The sequence below is a fragment of the Drosophila subobscura genome, chromosome E (genome assembly GCF_008121235.1).
Source record: "Drosophila subobscura isolate 14011-0131.10 chromosome E, UCBerk_Dsub_1.0, whole genome shotgun sequence".
Taxonomy (NCBI): Eukaryota; Metazoa; Arthropoda; class Insecta; order Diptera; family Drosophilidae; genus Drosophila; species Drosophila subobscura.
In genome coordinates this window covers 13,528,713-13,548,999 of record NC_048531.1, presented here as the reverse complement: position 1 = coordinate 13,548,999, position 20,287 = coordinate 13,528,713, and the positions used below count along the sequence as shown (strand labels likewise).

At 41.6% G+C, this 20,287-nt stretch overlaps 4 protein-coding genes across 9 annotated transcripts; 1 reads left to right on the top strand and 3 right to left on the bottom strand.

The window, feature by feature from the left end:
• Positions 1-53: 53 nt before the first annotated feature.
• On the bottom strand, positions 54-9,496 carry LOC117892387 (solute carrier family 12 member 6). Of its 6 annotated transcripts, none has more exons than XM_034798597.1 (22): positions 9,344-9,496; positions 8,045-8,176; positions 5,968-6,159; positions 5,629-5,762; positions 5,489-5,571; positions 5,331-5,433; positions 5,135-5,240; positions 4,942-5,071; positions 4,767-4,885; positions 4,482-4,700; positions 4,273-4,429; positions 3,952-4,211; positions 3,640-3,892; positions 3,210-3,572; positions 2,960-3,146; positions 2,687-2,902; positions 2,511-2,618; positions 2,086-2,139; positions 1,033-1,125; positions 572-705; positions 371-510; positions 54-302 (listed from the first exon to the last, which is right to left on the bottom strand). In XM_034798597.1, exons 2-22 carry the CDS (start codon positions 8,154-8,156, stop codon positions 211-213), a joined length of 3,255 nt encoding a protein of 1,084 aa, XP_034654488.1. In that variant the 5' UTR covers positions 8,157-8,176; positions 9,344-9,496; the 3' UTR covers positions 54-210. The 6 variants fall into 6 exon arrangements, with proteins under 6 accessions (XP_034654488.1, XP_034654489.1, XP_034654490.1 ...); XM_034798598.1 differs by lacking the exons at positions 8,045-8,176; positions 9,344-9,496 and adding exons at positions 6,315-6,472; positions 7,164-7,405; XM_034798599.1 differs by lacking the exon at positions 2,086-2,139 and having other exon boundaries at positions 9,344-9,495.
• A 1,570-nt stretch (positions 9,497-11,066) lies between these two features.
• Positions 11,067-13,181, top strand: LOC117892388 (nucleosome assembly protein 1-like 1). Its single transcript, XM_034798604.1, has 6 exons — positions 11,067-11,162; positions 11,705-11,812; positions 11,869-12,337; positions 12,407-12,547; positions 12,610-12,798; positions 12,862-13,181. Exons 2-6 carry the CDS (start codon positions 11,724-11,726, stop codon positions 13,090-13,092), a joined length of 1,119 nt encoding a protein of 372 aa, XP_034654495.1. The 5' UTR covers positions 11,067-11,162; positions 11,705-11,723; the 3' UTR covers positions 13,093-13,181.
• Positions 13,137-14,648, bottom strand: LOC117892389. The gene is made up of 7 exons (XM_034798605.1): positions 14,482-14,648; positions 14,359-14,416; positions 14,152-14,300; positions 14,026-14,098; positions 13,792-13,967; positions 13,393-13,726; positions 13,137-13,334 (listed from the first exon to the last, which is right to left on the bottom strand). The coding sequence occupies exons 1-7, from the start codon at positions 14,618-14,620 to the stop codon at positions 13,241-13,243; spliced, it is 1,023 nt and encodes a 340-aa protein (XP_034654496.1). The 5' UTR covers positions 14,621-14,648; the 3' UTR covers positions 13,137-13,240.
• Positions 14,649-14,803: 155 nt separating this feature from the next.
• On the bottom strand, positions 14,804-19,887 carry LOC117892386 (histone-lysine N-methyltransferase 2C). Its single transcript, XM_034798596.1, has 9 exons — positions 19,296-19,887; positions 19,100-19,222; positions 18,878-19,047; positions 18,626-18,816; positions 16,591-18,557; positions 16,378-16,525; positions 16,015-16,310; positions 15,645-15,953; positions 14,804-15,584 (listed from the first exon to the last, which is right to left on the bottom strand). Exons 1-9 carry the CDS (start codon positions 19,885-19,887, stop codon positions 14,935-14,937), a joined length of 4,446 nt encoding a protein of 1,481 aa, XP_034654487.1. The 3' UTR covers positions 14,804-14,934.
• Positions 19,888-20,287: the final 400 nt, after the last annotated feature.

Sequence of the window (20,287 nt, the reverse complement as noted above, 5' to 3'; positions counted from 1 at the left end):
AAACATCATTCCAAGCAAATACACAAATTGACACAAAACGTAACACAGTTGAGTTATTGTTACAATTTTCTGATATTTTATTTACGTAAAAATAAAATATTTGGACATATGATTGAATATAACAAATTAATAACCTTCTTTTAAAAATTTGATTGATTCTTAAACTTGTCTAGTGTTGCGAACTCTTATAAAACTGAGCGATTAATGCTCTTAAGAGTAAATTGTTATAACCTCACGGCCTCCTCCACGAACCATTAACACCTTCTCAAGGCCCTCTGTTAATACTTCCAGAAATTCCATATCTAAAAGATAGAGACAAGAAAAGTAAGTATCCAAGTGCTCTGTTTTCCAGGTAGATCGATCTACTTACAATTGCTTTCACGCTCCGCTCGCACTTCCCTAGGTGGTCCTGGTAAATTCATTATGACCAACTGGGCATCCTGCGACTTTTCCACAATAACCTCGTTCAGTTTTATTGCTGTGTGCATGCGACGAACATTAAACTCGTCCCTGAAAGTGGATTTTGATTAGAACATCTGCTGACTCGAACTGTTGTAAGGTTGTGTCTTACGGTTTCACATTGGACTTGAATTTGCTGTCGGCTTTCTCTGTCGATTCATCCTTGCTAGAAGTAGTTTCGGGTGCGTCCGTCTCCTCTGGAGCATCCGAATCAATTGAGTTACGTTTCTCATCGTTATGAGACTCCTGCAGAGTGAAGGAACACAACCAAAAATGTTATCAAAACAAATATAACACAAATGAAGAAACCTAACTACGAATGACAAGTGCAGTTGATTTCAAAAAACAGAAAAGTTTATGTAAAATCATTGTCAAAAAGCCAAAAAATATTTATAAAACCAAAATCCAAACTAAATTGATGTAGGAATAGATGGATTGGATTCAAAAACAAACGTCTTTAGAGGTTTACGCTTTACGAGTTCGTTGATCCCATTCAACTTGTATGTTTTGCAGGACTGTGGGACTGGAGGACTGGAAGTAATGCTAAAATAATAATTTAAATAGAGTACATACGTGATTCTGTGTTTCTTCTATAGTTGGATCGGCAAACCGAACTTTCGACGCCGTTCTGGTGGCGTCATAATGGTGGTCTACAATTGTTTGAACCTGGAAATGTTACCATGATGCATATGAAAAAACGGTTGATCAAGTGGAAGAGAGGCCAATACTTTTCGGGGGGGATGGGGAATAAAGTACGAGTATTCTTGGGTTTCACACAACAAAGGAGGAACTATCTGTTATACAATCTGGGTATTCCCAATGGCAAACTTTCAGCTAGTCTGATCATTTGAGTATTACATTTGGATCCGCATGCCGAAATAATTGATTAAAGTGCAACAAATATCAAGATTGTATAAGCTTGAGGATACCAAGCTGGATAAACCACTCAAGTAAGTGCCATAGGTATAAAAATAAAGCTATCCAAATGATTACACATGACTGACGCAAACCGCAGCACACTTGAGTACAATAATATGTATAATGGGGTAATGTTCAAACTTTGGAGCAGCCAACCAAACTTGTTTATGTAAAGGAACATTAAAATGAAACTCATATGCGGAGCACAATGGAACTTAGAGCTATGCAGCATAAAGCATTCAATAATAGATATCATATATTCGTATGTATTTATGTAGTATATAAAGGGTATGCCCAGCCCGGCAGTTGCCGATGTTCTGTTGATGTTGATTACTTGCTAATGAATCATAATTCTAGAAAATCCCTTCTCATGGGTAGATGGATACACTCATTATGCAATATCCCAGGATGAGCAGTCGAAATTCGAGAGGGATTTACGGGTTTCCATGGGTATTTGCTTTAGCCACATAGTAGATACAATATAATGTACAATTATTGGTACAACACAGAAATGTATGAGGTGAAAGGATGATTTGTCAATGGGAATCACACATGCTCCTTTAATGTAATGATCTGATGAGACACAAATAGGATGTATGCTTTTATGTACATAGATAAACATACAGAATGATTTTTCTTTGATTTTTTGTGGGCTAATGAAGAGTTTTTTGTATCTTTATGTATAGTGATTCTGTATATATTCTTTACCAAAGACAATTTATTATCACTGGGTGTTTCCTTAAAATCCATTATAGTCTGAACCTTTTGATTTTCAAATATACAAAGTGTAAAGTTTTAATTTCGATCTCAATATTCATATGGGGTAAGAGAAGTCAAGTCGATATATTGATGGGAAACAAAAGCCGAAACGGTTACTACGGTTGGTTGTTTTTTTTGTTTTCTCTACAGTTGAAGTAAATAAATAACTTATTTTTCGTATAGAAATTATGCTAATAAAGATTGAAATAAATCAAAACCTTAATGTGCAGTATGAGTTTGAATCATTTGAACTAAAAATAGATCATGTTAGTATGAAGACCTTTTACTTGAAATAATCTGCAGTGCAGATAACATGAGCATAATGACAGTTGATTGTTGTTTTTATTGACAACACAACAAAACCAAATACTCACCACTTTGGAGTTTTCTTTCTTATTTAAACCTAAGGCTCTCAGCATCTGATTGCGCTGTTCCATCATGAGTGTTCTCTCATAGGTGTACGCAGAAATGTCGCTGTTATTCTGAAAGAATATAAAATACAAATAATTTAGTATTTATTGAGCACTAGCTATGTATCTGTTTGCTTTACCATTTCAACCACTTCAACATCGGCTTCAATTCGAAGGTGGTACAGGAATGTCTTTAGATCTTTCTTCATTTGAATCGAGTTATCCTCGATTTGAGCAACTGTGAAGATGCGTAGCTTGCAGTTACGCCATGTGCGATGTTGTTTTAGCAAGAATGGCAGCAGCATGAGCAACCCTCCGTCGTGGACTATCCACCAAATGTCAATGTTGCCACCAATCTGAAAAGCGGATACAATTAATCGGCAAGCCAAGGGGAAGGGATTTCTCTTTACTACTTTGTGGTTCGATTCTGGATAGAAATTGATTCCCTTTGGCACCATCAGAGCCATGTGGCAGGCGGCCACTGTTCGCACCGTTTGGATAAATGTCCTCCAGCTGTTGCGACCCTCCTGCCTCCAGCTGTAGGGCCAGCCAATGATGACTGTGTTTGGCTTCATTCCCCCCAGGCCAATTGTTTGGATGCTACAAGAAAGTTGACAAGCTCAAGGTGGGCGCTAGCAATCGGAACTCCACAGTTGAACTTACACTGAACTTAGACCTTCTCCGATCTGTTGGGCTACCAGAATATCACAGAATCCCTTTACCTTCTCGTCGGTCATGTACTTGCGCAATGTGGATTTTGCGTCGACGGCTTTGTTAGCAATCTTTGTGTGATCGCCTTTTAGCACGGACACACAAATTGTCAGTCCTTTGCCAGCTTTCAGCTGAGTGGCAAAGGAGAATATCTTTCTATACTTTGGCAAGAGGTTGTCGTTCAGCTTCGACAACACCAAAATTTGCGGACGCCAATTTTTCGTATGCGGTGGGCCTTCCTCCAGACGAAGCAGCGAGAATCTTGCGGCAGTGAGAGCCATTCCACGAATGCCATCACCCCACTCCTTCTCAGCTCTGCAAAGAAAAAAACGAAACAAGTTCCAGACATGCAGCAACATGCGAAATGTACGATTTATCCTACCCTCGGTACTCAATATATTTATAAATGACGATGGCCATGCCCATTGCAATCAGTGCAAAATACCAGGAAGTCATGATCATGACTGATATGCAGAGCGTCAGGCCGATCAGGGACAAGCTCCAGTGATAGAACTTGAAGCGTGGCCTCCAATTCGGTGTCCTCAGTAAGGTTTGTACGGCGCAAGCCAAATTTACGAATCCGTAGCACATGAGGAAGAACATGGATAGCAACGGCGCCAGCAGATCCACATTACCTTTCGATGCAAAAGAATATTAGCCATAAATAAATACAAGATGACTCTTCGAAGCTCACCTAGGAGTATGCCGCACTGGCAAATGACAATAGTCAGCAGCAGGGCCCGCGTGGGCTCTCCGCGCTTGGAGGACTTGGCAAACGGAGCCAAAAATGGTATAATTTCATCTCTGGCGATGGCTTGCAGCAGCCGTGGGGCGCCAGTCAAACTTTGTAGTCCAGCTCCGAGGGTCGACAGGAACGAGCCAATCAAAATAACCCATTGGTTTGGCCAGGCGATGTTTGCAACGACCAGTTTGCCACCGATCGATTGTCCAAATCTGAGAAACGAGCAAAGAAACCAATCAAATTTATTCAAAATCTGTTCCATTGACAGCTTACTTGTCTCGCAGCAAAAGATTGTCCACTGTGCCGGCGAAGAACAAGACGCTGGACAGGTAGACAGTGCTGGTTGTCAGGATGGCACATATCGTTCCAATTGGTATACTTTTCTGGGCATCAGCCAGATCGCCCGATCGATTGGAGCCAGCCATGATGCCTGGCAATTAGATTTGGATAAGTTTCACATTAAATTTTAGGCCAAAACTTACCTGTGACCGATGGGAAGAAGATGCCGATCAGCAGCGTGAAAGTGGTGGTTATATCGGCCATAATTTGATTGTATGACTCGTTGTCAATGTTCTCAATGTCAATCGAATCGTGGCCATACGATATAAACTGTCCTTTCTCCAAAAACGAGGGCCAGACATTATCGTAGAAGACGCCGCTGGCAAGACCCTTGATGCCCTTCACTTTGGACACATTGTTATCTATGAAGAAATTAGATGGAGAGATTTTAAAAGGTTGCTGATTCAAGAGAATTGCATCTTCATTACTTAGGTAGTAATCATCGCACTTGTTGTTCGGGCAATAGATATCGCGCATGAATGAGTCATCCTTTGTACAATTGTCAATGGGAATGTCCTTGAGAAGTCGCTTTCCAAGGACACACATGCTGCAAACGAGTACAAGATTATTTTATGCCACCAGACATAATTTATGTGCACTTACTATAGCTTTTCGTTGCCATGAATATTGTCAAAAATGCCGACATACACTGCTATGATTGAAAGTATTACACAGGCCAGTGCCACCGTCGCGAACTTATTGACAAACTTGACGCCCACGAACACAATTAAGCCTTGGGAAGTGAGAGACAACAATTAATTTATGCCCATTCACACTCGATTAGATGTGAGCTTACCCATGAATATGAGCAATACTGTGCCGTAGACTCGAAAGTTGTTGTACATGGCATCGGCATCCTTTGTGAAGTCCCCAAAGATCGATGCCCAAGGTGCCATATACGTCTGTGCATCATAGAAGGGGTGTGGTGTGGTGTGGTGTGGGTGTTGTGGATTAACATATTTTAATATTTAATATGTTGTTGCATAACTTACCAATACAATCTCAACAGCACCAACAATGTACATCGCCGCTGCCAGTGTGGTGCCCGTATAAAACAGCATCCCCACCGCACCACCGAATTCAGGTCCAAGGGATCTGCACACAAATATGATTAGACTTTTAAGTTGGGAGTCCTTTAGGACACATTTACCGTGATATCATAAAGTAACTCCCTCCCGCCGGAACTACTCCATTTGTTGCAATGGCTGACATTGAGATCGCAGTTAGCATTGTCTAAATATAAATGTGTTAATGGCAGCTGCACATTGGAATGCTGACGATGTCGCTTACCACACAGCAGCAGGTCAAAACAATCAGAAATCCACATACTGCGCCAGCCGTACCGACAACCCATGTTAACCGAATGAACAATATTACTCCAAAGATATTTTGAATGCATGGCAAGAACACTCCAATTAGGGTACCTACAAGAACAAAGGCATTCAAGTCAATTTGTAAGTCGCTTATCCATCGAGTAGATCTTGCAGAAGCGAGGCACACTCGTTGAGAATCTCCCACGATTCAGTTAACAATTTATTTTCGATTATTTTGTGGCACTGGCGGAACCCTTTGGTTCCCATTCGAGCATTTACGAGCACTTGCAAGTTAATTAATTTGTGTACCACATACCCATTCGAGCCGATGGTTGTGGTGGCTTTGCATCGGGATCAGTGGCCGCTGGTATCGTGTTTTCATAATTGGCAATTGATGAAATGAATGTTGATATATGGGGCCTGGTCGCCAAATCATCATCGTATAGATAGAGATTTGGGTCGATATTAGACTTCTGGTTTTCTTCAGCCCTGTGGATATCACCTGAGTCTGCAAATATAATCATTAGAGAAGGATTAATACAGGGGTTAAACCTCCCGTCAAAGTTCATTCAACGATAGATCAAAACTTCATGTAGTGCGGGATTGTCCCACTTCTTAGACTCTAAAGTTAGCTACTTGTTTGGTCACTAATTCTCAGCATACCTTCATTTTTTGTGTCGTGTACTGTGCCATTGTGTTCGGATGATATTATTTCCATTTCATCCGAATCATCTTTTGCACTGTTATTTTGCATGTTAACGTTATGTTCGGGTTTAAAGTTTTCTTCTAGATTGCACTTTTTCACTTAAAATTAGGTAACACTAGAAAGTAGTTCGAATCGAGCGAGAATTTAGTAGCCATAGCATTGCAAAATCTGTACATATATTGTACATATATATACATATGTATACATATATGTATTATATAATCAAAAGGCGTGGTCCATTCAGTGCTGGTGCTGGTGCGGGTACGGGCCAGAGGTAGGTTTTTTCTCCTCCTTTCAAATAGGTTGATTTGCAATCACTTGGGATTGTGCGAGCCCTCACTCACACATGCATACATGGAAATATGTATGTACTCGTAGTATGTGAAGAGCTACTCATAAGAGTATTAAAGGCCGGAGATCAAAACAAGGAAAGGGCCACAGCACGGGTGCTCCAAAGTGAAGTGCGGACATTATGCGAATAGAGGGCAGGATGCTCGATGCTCACACAGTGCCATCGCGCGGATGGAAAATATGTAACCGATTAATTTAGGTCAAGGATTTTTCAGCCCCTCCTCGTGCGTAGGTAGCTGAGCGCAAGTGAATTGGCGTTATTGTGGAATGTGGCCACTGTCCTGGCGGAGCACCCCAATCGCCGTTAATATTTCTTCAAACTGTTACGAAACGAACACACAGACAGCACTTGAAACATTCGAATACGAATACGAATACGAATGGGTGGAAAAACGCAGCCAGGCCTTTGGATTATGTCTTTTCGCTTTGCAAAAACACTTAATAATTGAACGCACTCTTATTCGTGTGTGTGTGTGTGTGTGTGTGTGTGTGTGTATTTGATTATTGTTGGATTTTCGTCGATTGTTAAAAGTATGTTACATATTATAAGCGCTCAAAAAGAACTGGTTTTTCATGTTTTTTTAGATTTATTTGAAAGAATATTCTTTCTAAAATTATTTTAGACGAGCGAAAACGCTCAAATGTATGCTACTCCTCGTTCAGATTAATAGAAAAACTAAGAAAACTGTGTATTCGGCCGAATAAAAATTATGTTGCCCAGGACCCTGAGCATTCAATTGAGATGAAATCGAAAGCTTTTGTCTACACACAATTTCTATACACACTCACTCCTGGTCTGCCAAAAGAGAGAGAGAGCGATGCGAAAAGAGAGCGTGAGAGAGCCGTCGTTGCAGGTGAACATTTCTCGGCCTACGACACACAAACCCACACACACACACATTTACCAGGACAATCCAGCACTCTCGCACGGGGCGGCACAGCATCCGCTAGAAATGCCAGGGCAAAAGCTGCGCTGTCTGGGCTGCCTCGGCTGTGCTCGGGAGCTTGCTTTACAGCTGAGAGAAAATGTGTCAGCAGGGCACTCTGGATTTTTACAATTGGGGCACACAATGAGATTGAAATGCAAGCCCATAAGCTCTATACGACAGTACAGTAGTCACCACTAGAGCAGTGAAATTAACAACTGCTTTCAATAAAAATATTTGATGGTCCTCTTAACTTTAGTCAGAAGATGCGCATGTCCTGAACAGATAAGTACATCCACAAATTACTGGAGCATCCCTAACATGAGTATGAACAGTTTCATCATTAACATAAAAATGATCATCAAAATTTGAATTGATATCGCCATTACTTACGTAACGTTAATTCTCACCTAGTGTTTCATCGTGGATGTCTCCCAAAAGCTTTCCACTTGCTGATTCATCTTGATGATAATCCAATACCGTGTCTTCATCTGCTTTTGTGACTTGAAATCTATCTGGCATATTTGTTAATCAAAGGCACTCTGAAAAAGAAGAACAAAATGTTAATAAAATAATATCAATATCTAACTTTCTACCTCTATGCAGGTCTGCACTTTCCGAGTCACTAGGATCGACTTATCATTAGAAACCAAAGTGGGTCACGCCACGCCTAAGTCATGTTTTTGTTATATCACTTCACATATTTTATAACTTACTGATGTCACATGATAGTGCGAGTGGGAGGGATTTTATTCATTTTGGAATCATCTGGAATCTCATTAGTAGATAAGTTTTTGGGGTAATAGCTCTTACATAATCGTTTGCATAATAACTGCTTTGGTTAATATCCCCACGGACCCAATTTCATGCAAAAGAATAAACATAAATTGGTTCTGCAATTTTAAACACATTTCTTTGTTCGACTACAAGAAGAGTTTTCATATTTCATGGCGCAAGTCAGTGACATTCGGAAACATGGGCAGAAAGAAATTCCAAAATTCATTTTTTGCTGTCATTAAAATGCATTTGATTTATCTGTAATGCAGATACACAAATCGAATGTTTGCATATCTACAAAAATGTATCTACATATTGGCATTCCTACACACGCTTATGTACATTCATGCATACAGATGTATGGACATGCGTGCACACAAAATCTGCATCCAAGCTTATCATGATCATTTCTCCTCCGTGATTTCGGATAGCTGCGGTGAATGCGTGTGGAAATGTGTGCGCATCGGCTTTCAATTCATAAAAGTAGATTTGTATGTGTACACGTAAGAATTCATGTATGGACACTTTGTATCTTTACATACAAAACCATTAAATAGATTATCGTTCAAAAGAATCTTCATACACATACATATGTACATACATATGTATGTACATGCAAGAGTGCATTTGAGCAGGAACATGTGTATCCGCACGTAAAAATATGCCTCGGATAATATGTACATACATACATACATATGTACATACGGGTCTGCATGTACGTACGTACATATTATCTAACAACAATCAAATCGTAGGGGAACAGATACAGTACTTATTGGAACAGTCGCACAATTAAAACAAATCTCACAATGGCCAAAACAAACAATTGTATGCACAAACGTATGTATGTACATATGCACAGACATTTCATGCGATTATGATACGGGAAAAATGTAATGTTTACGCGTAGCAAAATTCTTATTTCCATTTACTTGAAAAGGCGCCTGGTAATCGGGGATCAACGGCACTCTGCTTTGGCTTTTAGCTTCCTTTCTTGTTATTTATTAATTATTGTTACTCCTCTCCTCCTTTCCTCCTTATTGTTTAGTGAACTTTTCAATTGTACGAATAAAATAAAACTATCATATTAAAGGCGCATGAGTAATACAAAATGATTTTCTACTGTATATAATTTGGAATCGCGAGTTGGGGGAAATGCTGTTGTATTAATGAAAAGTTTAATTGACATCAAATGTAACGCATAGGAACGCATGGTACCGATTGTATTTTGGAAATTAGCACCCTAATTCCAATGATACCATTTTTTGATAATTTTTATTCAGCTTTTGTGAACGCACAAATGTACGGTTTCTTGTCCAAATTTATAAAGCAGTTAAAAGTGGCTAACATACTTACATATGTACACACACAGCATATGTACATGCATACGTATATAAATATGGGCATTCATATTTAAACGTAGTTGCCAAAATATGCTAGTACATTAGATCTAGAGCTTAATTTTATGATTAAAAGAGCCAACTTAAATACAGCTGTTTGTACACATGTATGTATGTATGTGCGTGTTTGCGGCGTTTTGAGAATTTTTACATTCATATTTAGGTACATGTATACATGTATGTCTACATACATTTTACATTTGTTTATGATGTAGGGGTTGAAGACGAGCATTTTGGCAGAAATTTGGATGAATATTAATCACTATTAGACACATCAGCTGTTGGAAAAAATACCATCATGCTAGGTATTCCAGTATTTTAAAATTTATTTTTGACCGTATCCACTACACTTCAAGCTTAAGGCGGGATAGCAGTTGTAAACCAAAAATTTAATACGAATGCAGTGTGAGCAATAGATATATATGCTCTAGTTTATAATATTAGTCGATTAGGTTGTTAGGAAAATAAGTTGGCTAGCCTTAGTCATCTGCGAGTGATGATGAAGAGATTTTTTTGTTCCAAATATTACATTAAATTTACTTATACTTATATTATGAAACAAACATGCAAATATATATTTGCAGAATAGATATATCTATGTATATTGATATCGGGAGGGGTCCCGATACATATCGTTTCGATATAGAGCTTCTGCCTACAAAAGTTGTTTATTGGGTTTGCTTTGGATTTCGCGCGTTTTTCGAACCGAGCCCCTATTATCGATGAGAGTCAAAAGTCGCTGCTTTTCTTTATTTAACAACGTGATACAGCATAAAGTAGCAACATATTAATATTATGTGATGCTTTTCCCACAAAAATATTCCCTTCGCCAATGTATTTACACGTATTTAACCCCGGTATATTTTTGATGGTCCGCCGGCATATTTGTTCGGTCACACTTTCTAGAGCTGGCCAAACACCGATAGTGGAAACCCCTGATTGTATCCATTGATCTATCGACATGTACCCCCATCCCTATTTAGGCACAGCAGAGAATTTCCCTTACCATCAAATGAAAAATTCAAATACAAATTTGTAAAATACATGGTCCTAAGGTATTCAATCCAACAAAAAGGAGATTTATAATAAGCCAAATTGATTTTTTAATTGGATTAAATTTTTGTTTCAGTATTGAAAGTCTTTGCAAGCTGGTAATTTCAAATAGAACATCAACATCGAGTAATATTATTGTAGATTACGGTATATTTTTAAAATGAGATAGTATATTTTGGTATAGTTTTGACGGTCTGACGGTATATTATATCGATATTTCCCCACCCCTATTTCTTTCCATCGGCGTCGTTTGCGGGGCCTGTCGAATTTTTTTGTGCGAATTTTGTTCTAATTGAAGGTAAGGTCGACTTTTTATGTTATTAATGTTTTTTTAAAGTGTATTGAATTGAGAAATTATGCCCGTGGTTAGCTTGACTCGCACAATTAGATTAGATTTTAGATTGTCTAAGAAACATGAACGAATTCTATGATGGACGCCTGGTCGCGAATTTGCGCTAACACGTGTTTTCTAATAACGCGAGGTGATTGAATATGTATGCATGTACATACCGACACACACATATTTGTGTAAGGGCGATCGGTATGGCGTATTACTTTTAATCAAATCTATCTGAAAAAATGTGTATTATATGTTTAGGTATTGTGTGTGTATGTTCTTATGCATATATATGCATGTAACAAGCTGTGTACACATGTGTCTTTTGACATGTGCACTCATCTTTAGATTCCTTTACTCGCAGCGAATTTCATCAATGCTCATGTTGATGCACATGTGTGTGTGTGTGGTAGGGCGTGTATGCTTGGGCATCTTAAATAAGTGCTAAATTAGAAAACACAAATGGTGAAAAGTTATTAAATATACTATTTGGTTTGTTAAAGAATTCCGCATTTATCAAAAATGGACGCTCCACCAGAGGGACACGTAGAGGCAGAGTCCTGTAACGAGGTCGATGACGAGAAGTCTGTCAATTCCGACTGCCAGTCCATGTAAGTAATGCGCACTTGAGGCCTGCAGGCAAATGTCTGAAGTTTTGAAATTGCAGGCCGGCTTACATGAATTCGGTATTGCGGCGCCAGTATTTGCAAGAAATGGTTAAAGCCATGCCAGTGGCAATTCAAAACAGAATTGTAGTGCTGAAGAATCTGCAGTTGGAGCATCTGAAGATCGAGGCCGAATTCTTTGAGGAGGTATACAAGCTAGAGCAGAAATACCAGCTCAAGTACCAGCCGATGTTTGACAAGCGCAAGGATATTGTCATCGGGGCAGTGGAGCCCGCTGTGGAGAAGCCCAATTGGACGGAGCCCGAGAACCCAGAAACAGAGTCTGAGACCGAAGAACACTTCAGCGAATCACTGAAGGCCATCAAAAGTATTCCTCAAGATGCAAAGGGCATCCCCGGATTCTGGCTTACTGTTTTCCGTAATACTGCTATTCTCTCGGAAATGGTCCAGCCCCACGATGAGCCAGCTATGCGCAAACTTACTGATATATCCATCAAATACGATGACGGGGTATGTAGAGATCTACGCTTCCCTTCCCTTTTTGGGCTTGGCTAATTTTTGAACTCTTTTTTTCTGCAGCACTCGTACACATTGGAGTTCCATTTCGACAAGAATGAGTACTTTTCGAACACAGTCCTTACAAAGCAGTATGTTCTGAAGTCCACTGTCGACCCAGATGATCCGTTCGCCTTCGAAGGACCAGAAATTTACAAGTGCTCGGTATGTGGAGCTTATCTTGGCATTATCTGACAGCATAATTAATTTAAAGATTTAATTTAAAGGGATGCAACATCACCTGGGAGAAAAAAATGAACCTAACGGTTAAGACAATCAGGAAGAAGCAGAAGCACAAGGAGCGTGGCGCAGTGCGCACCATTGTCAAGCAGGTTCCAACCGATTCCTTCTTCAATTTCTTCAACCCACCAGAGGTTCCATCCGATAAGGAGGAAATTGATGATGAATCTCAGCAGGTAAGAGCATCTCATGTTCAGCTCTAAACTGAAATTAATTATTTGTTTGTGATTCTTTTGCAGATCCTGGCAACCGATTTTGAAATTGGTCACTTTTTGCGTGCCAGAATTATTCCAAAGGCGGTGCTTTACTTTACTGGTGACATTGTCGATGATGAGGACGATGAAGACGAGGAGGAGTTTGATGAGAACGAAGAAGAGGAGGATGACGATGATGCCGCTCCCCCAGCCAAGGGGCACAACAAGCACGCTGGTAACAAGAAACAGTCCCCCAATGACTGCCCCAACCAGTAGTTGTAGTTACATCCACAACAAACATGGCGGTGTTTCATCAACAGGAATAGTGTTTACCGATATTATGTAAATACATAATTCAAATTTAATTTGAAATATATTTTTGGTGAATTAAACTAAACGAAAGTGAACTACTAAACGAGCAGAACTACCTTTTTCCAGCCAACAGCTTTAGCTCCTTTTTTGATAGGTTGTAGGGATAGTGTAGACTAGTGGGTACAAAGATTTGCCCAGTAACTCGACTGGAAATAGAAACGAGACATGTGAGTAAATTTGCAAGAAGAATTCACTCAAACTTACTTGTCAAAGTTCTCTTCATAGCCGACCGTATAGTCTGCTGGTATTTTGGCTACCTTTTGGAAGGCTATGCACTCGGATGGCGTCGTGTTGAGCGCGTAAAATGGATAATCAAAAGCATTAATGTAGATGTCAACGCACAGTCCATGGCTGCCAAGATGCAGTTGACTGGCTACTGATGGTTGTGCCAGGCCACAGCTGCCCAGCATTATATTTCTGTGGCAAGAGTACACAAAGGTTCCTTTATCACGGCTCGAATGGAAACATTGCACATGTTTGCCAGCTTTCGAGTGATCCACTGCAATCGGATCAAATCCGGGCCCTGCCATGTCGCACGCTAACCAATGAAAGAACAATTTATGAGTCCGTGTTGTGAAAGGAAGTGCATCACAATATAATTACTGTCTATGCTTTGCATCATATGTTGTGGTGCTAGTGAGCGGCCCACGGCCGAAGCAAGTTGTCCGCCAAAGCTAAATCCAAACATGTAGCCACGTTTAACATCGAATCCATTTTTAATGAGAGTCAGAATAATGGTGACAATGGCACCAGTAATGTTTTCGAAATTTGTGTACAATCTGTGAGGCGAAAGGGTGTAGATTTAGCATAGGATTCTACCAAAGATTTTACACCTACCGCATGTACGATGTACTTGCAATTACGCTGTAATCAATACATATCACGCAGCCTCCACGATAATAGCTCAACCCTGAAATTGATATGTGATACAGCAAAGTTAGGTATTAATTACTATCTGCTTACGATCGATGAGCGCCAGCGACCACTCGTCAGCACAACTTTGGATCCAGCCATGCAGCACAATAGCAAATTTATCCGAGGGGGAGCAGCCAGAACCTCTTTGCAAATAGTCTTCGTCAAAAGCGGATGCTTCTAAGGTTTTTGTGTTGTTTCTTTAATACAAAAATATGTATAATTGTTTGTTGTACTTCTGCTGGTTTAATCACTTACTTATAAAACATAAGTTGCATTGTTTTCTGTACATCATATTTGGTTCGTGGACGGAAAGCTTGAAGAGAAAATACTCTGAGTTGGAGACAATAATTTTCTTTGAATGCAGATTATGCTACCCACAGATGCTTTCATTTCTAGCAGCAAGATTTGGAGCTCGTCTCAAAATTCCATACTTTAGGTTCAGCTTAGAATTAGTCTTATAAACTAAGAGTAGTAAAATAAATACGTTTAAACTAAGAAATCGATTATGTATCAGCATTATCAACTATTTTTCAAAGCATCATAAAATAGAAAACAATAAGGTAACACTAGTACGAATCTCTTGCTCGCATAAGGCTTTGTGAGAGATCAATGACCAGTTCCAGTTCCGGTTCCGGATTTTGGTTCCAGCTGCTCCGACACACACTACAGAACCACAACACTGAACTGAAATGTGTTTTGGTTTATTTTGTAAGCGGTTTTATTTAAAAAATTTGCAGAAAAACATGATATATAAGTAACATTACCACCAACAATATACTTTTTATATCTCGCATCTCAATTTGTGTCATATTTATCCACATTACTATTCACCTATGTAGAACATTTTTCATTGTCGTCAAAGTCTAAGGTGTTCAGTACGTTGACGTCTAGTTCGGGGTCCGCATACTCAAGAATGTTAAAGTCATCGCCTATTTCAGAGGTTAGCGACTTCAGCAAGTCGTCATCGTCACCTTCACCCAGCCCGCCCAAAAGGTCACCGAATCCAACATTTTCCAGCTCGACAGCAGAAGCTGCACCCTCCTGCGCCTCGTTCATCTTTACATCTTGCTCCAGGCTTCTGCCATCCGTTGGCGGTGCTTTACCACTCACGCTCATCATGGGATTGTTCTGTGTTAGCGGCGTATTCGACATCATACCCATCCGCAGCACATCATTTTGTAGAAATAGTTCAGAGTTTGATCCCATTAGCATGGGCTCTGTGCTATTTTTCTGCAATAGATTCCTTAGCTTTTTGTCGCCAATTGGCTCGGTTCCATAAACTGAATTCAACTCCAGTCGATTGTCTACTGTGGACATTTTCACAGTGCTTGATGTGGCTGCTGCTGATGCATGAGCAATGGCTCTTTGCATCGGCGCCTTGACTACGAGAGTTTCATTTAAACTTGGGGACGCAAGATGTGGATTAATTGCGGCCGGCTGTGGGCCACCCACATAGCACGACGAGTCATATTGATTGCCATCTGAGCAGAAGGGAGATTCATTCGTATTATTTGTGCTGTGCGTTCAATTACTGGACTTACTATAATTGACAAACATATTGGGTTGCTCCTCCTTCAATTTAGTTTGATGCTTCCATTGTCGTCCAATTTCTTCTTGCTTCTGGGGCTTTGCGGGCAGAGGGATCTTGTTCTGCTCCCGTCTCTGCCTCAAGGCCGAGCGATTATCCTTGGCTTTTTGCAAGAACGGAGCCTTCTTTTCGTTGCACAAGGAGCGCCATCTCTTTAGAATCTGCTTGCAGCGATCATTCCAGTTCGGAAACAGATCCTTGAGATTCGGATGCTCAGTATTGGCATACAGTACCGCCGAAATGGTTGCCATTAGACCAAGATCTATAAGAAGAAACACACTGCTGTAGATATGGAAAATAAGGTGTACAATGATTGGGCTTACCTTCGTCCTTGCGCATTTTCTCAGCGGTCTTTTGTGTGCCCGCATTCAAACTCTCCGCGACGGGCTCCACTGGCTTGGGCTCTTCCTCGACTCTCTTTTCGGGCTGCAAACACACTTGACCCATCATGCCTTGCATTTTCTGCTTGTTCGCATTATTCGGCTGCGGGTGATAGTGCAGCTGCTGTGGGGGATTGGCAACAACATTTCCCGGCAAGTATATTTGATTGTGGAACTTCTGTTCGGGCACAATCTGTTGAGGCACTACGTAGTTATTGACCAAGACAACAGGTGATTCGCTGCAAAAATCCAAAAGAAATAGATGAAATTCTGCCTATAAATCTGTAAACTGAAATATCCACTTACCGCATAGACTTTTCCGTATTTTCGGATGATGTCACCGAGTTCACAGACGTATTCATTCCGTCCAGCTCTGAAATGTTTGGCGAGGCCAAGGAATCCAAAGGATTCCTGCTGGCCAGCACAGTATTCGATAGTTCAGATTGTGAGGGGTCTGCAGGTGGAACATTATTAAATTAATTCTCAAACTGAAATAACACCTGGGACTTTTGTATTTACCAAAAACGTTTGCTGTCAATCCATTAGCTGTTTTCGGCTGGAGTCCGGATCCAATTGATATTTGCTCTGTCAAAGTATTTTTATTTTCGGGCTGATTCTTCTCAGCTTTCACCTTCTTCAACGACTTGGCGGGACTCTTGGTGGCCAGTGCAGCATCTTGATCGGGGCTCTTGCCCTCGACACGCGTAAAGTACATTTTCATTGAGGCATCAATTTCATCGGAGGAGTCTGATTCGCCAAGCACCAGCTCGCCCGACTCCAATAGCGGCTTGCCGAAGAAGGCCTCTTGCAAGTACGGTGGATACGCTTCGATGAGCTTATTTTTCTGCTTCTTGCGTATAATTTTCTTCTTTTTGTCCATAACCATAATGGCATTCAGCTGATCGGCCGCTGGCGTATCCTCATTGTCCTTTTTGAGTGCTCGATTGCGCACCGAGAACCCACCAATGCCCAGCTTCTGCAAGTTGCGCTGCCGTTTCTTGCGCAGTATATGCACACCCTCGTCATTTGTGGTAATGGTGAAGCCCTCGGGTATGGGATTCTCCGTGCCATCCCAGACCATGCCGTCTTTGTACTTCTCGCTTTGAGCCTCCTCAGCAGCCGCAGCATCAGCCAGCGCGTCTTTGCCATTGCCAATTGTTTGTCGCATTTTCCGCTTCCGCTTGATCTCAGTGGACAGGGACTTAATCATGGTTAATCCATTCTCACTCAGGCACACACCGTCAATCCAATGGATAGCCTCTGGTGTGGTCTCGATCAGATCGCTCGGCAAAGTCATTTGGCTTTGATCCGAGCCACTGGCATTCTTTCCATCTGCACCACAGCCTGGTTGAGCCGATGCCTTATTGGACTGTGTCTGGGAGCTGGAGCTGCCGGGTTTCCCGTCGGTCAGTGCCTGCGGCGGCTTTCCAGAGCAACGACACTTTAGGCACTTGTAGACATTCTGGTCATAGTGCTCCATGTTGAGCTGAGCGTTTATGGAGTCGCACAGGAAATGCGACCACAGCTCGCAGTTTTCACATTGAATTATCATTTCTCCGGTGCTATAAGAACTCCGACACACTGAGCAAGCCGACTGGCTGGTACAAGGCGGGCACTCGGGCATGTTGGAGTCGCCATAATCACTCTTTTCCGTGGGATTTAGGCCGCACTTTTGGCACAGCGTACAGAAGGAGCACTTCCAGTTGCCAGAGGGCACAGTCTCCAGCGGGGGATTGACACAGTAAATGTGGTACGAAATGTCACATTCATCGCACAGCAGCAGCCGCGCTTCGTCGTTTTTCTTGCCACATCCCTCGCACACCGTACAGTCGAGGCAGCGCCAACCTTTTTGAAGAATTCCCTTGGAGGGCTTGACACTGGCACAATACGAATGATAGCATTGGCCGCACTGGGCGCAGGTGATCATTACCGCGTCACTTTCAATGCCCAGTGAGCCGCACATGACGCAAATATCCTGATTCAGCGTATACTTGTCTCGCGTGGAGCACAGTACCATCTTCTTGTCGCTGGTTAGGTCCGCATCCACGTTACGATTTACATACCGATCGCTCGAAAGATTTGGCAGCACAATCGTCCGTCCCTTGCCACGCGTGCTGCGTTTTTTGTTTATCTGCGAGAGCACGCCCATGCGCTGAAGCACGAATTTTCCACTCTTGCCGCGTACGTTTGTCAGGCACATTTTCTTTTTACCAGTGGGCGGCATCTTCTGCACATCCTCAGTGGACACATCCGCAATGGGTTTGCCCTCCAAGGGATCAACAAGTTCCAAGTCCTTTACGCTCAGCTGCTCAGCGGACGAGTCCATGGCAGTCAACACGATGGAGTCAATCAACTGCTGAGGCTGGGCAGGACCAGAAGAATTCAACTTGCAGTTTGGACAGACATAATCATAGTCCGGATTCTGTTCCTTCTTCTTGTGATAGGCCGTAAGGTCTGCTTCCTCGTCACATGTACTGTGTACAAATCTAATAAAAATGAATGCATTAATAAATGTACAATGCAAGGGAGGGACTACATAAATGCTTTAACATACTTGTGGCACCAGCTACATTTGACCATTTCCTTGTGGGATGCTGCTCTGTATGCCTTCTGGCAAATCGGGCAGGAAAATCCTTTATTTCGCTGTTGATAACAAGAGTCGCAGATGGTGTAGTGGCTATGCCAACGAGAGGAGCTACCACCACCGGGAGTCCTAGATCCGCAGTCCGTGCAGACGCGACAGCGCTGAAATAATAGCTCATTAAATCGAATCATATATAAAAGATCTTCCAAACTTCCTACTTACATTGCATTTCCATCCATATTTTGGAATTGCTGAGATTACGGGCCTAAAGCAGGAGGCGTGATAGATCTTCTGACACTGCTCACACTTGACGTATTTCAAATCATTTGAATCTTGCTGTCGACAAATTTGGCATTTGGTACAGCGAGCGCAGTTCCATCCAGAACGGGTGTCTGCAAAGATTGGATTAGCTGGGAAATCGAACAGAATCGGTACAAACGCTACCTGGCATATTGGCTAAACCGATGCAGGTGGAATGGAAATGGTCCCCACAGGTGCTGCACATAATCAGCTTCGATAGATCCCCCAGCGAAGAACAGGATAGACACTCAACGTTATTGTCACTACCTGCAAACGCAACAAATGGGACAAATTTATAGTTAACAAGTCAATGGATGTAAAAGGGTTTTATAAGTCTTACATATCAAAGGCACTTGGCTCAAATGCTCTGTGCAAAATACTGTAAAGCTCTCCAATATCAGCAGACATCCGGCGGCAGCGGCACACGGCCAGTGATGAACTTGGCGGCAGATCATCTTGCAATTGATGGAGGCTCCATATCGGCCGCAAAAGTTGCATTTCTGTTCTAAGAACCCGCCAATATGGTTCACAAAGTAGGCAGCATCCAAATCGGTCATCTTTGTTTTGCGCAATGACCACATAGCACACATTCGGTGCACATAAACGAAGCCCTCATCGAGGAACTGTGAAGGATGCACTATCTCCGCTTGGCCAATTTTGTCCAACTCATAGTTGCTCTCGGCCGCGCCAGTGGCCTCCTGTTTGGAGCCATAATACGGCCGACTCCCATCTTCTGTGAGCCGATCAGGTGGATATTCATCTTTGATGTCCGCTGGAGCCTTAAGTTGCAGAATTGCCCCCTGGCCCAAGGCACTTCTTTCACCCAGATTGCATAAACAGCACACCTTTCCCGGAAACTGTTCGGGCGAGTATGGAAGTTCATCGCCCACCGCAGGCTTCTCTTCAACGTTTGCTACCACACTTGTATTCATTTATTTAATTAATTCCTTGCGCTTTATGTAAAACAAAACATAAATTCGCCGCTTTTTTTATTTTGTATACATTCACGAACTGAATAGGTTCACCTTAACCCATTTAAGACCCCATTGAAAGACGTCCATAAAAACAGGTGAACCACTAGAGTTAAGACGCGGAAAATATGAATTCTTCCATGTTCTTCCATCTTCCATGTTTCCATGTAGATCTTTTCAATCAACAAAAACTATCACGATATCTTTTACTTCACCTGAACTGCCCGGAAATTCTTCGAGTTTCATAATTTTCTTGGGTACCACGCTGGTCTTCCATGGGTTAAGTATTACTTTTTGTTTATGGTCGGAAATTGTAGTTTGTACCTTCTAGTTTGAACCTTATTTTGTAAAAAACCCAACA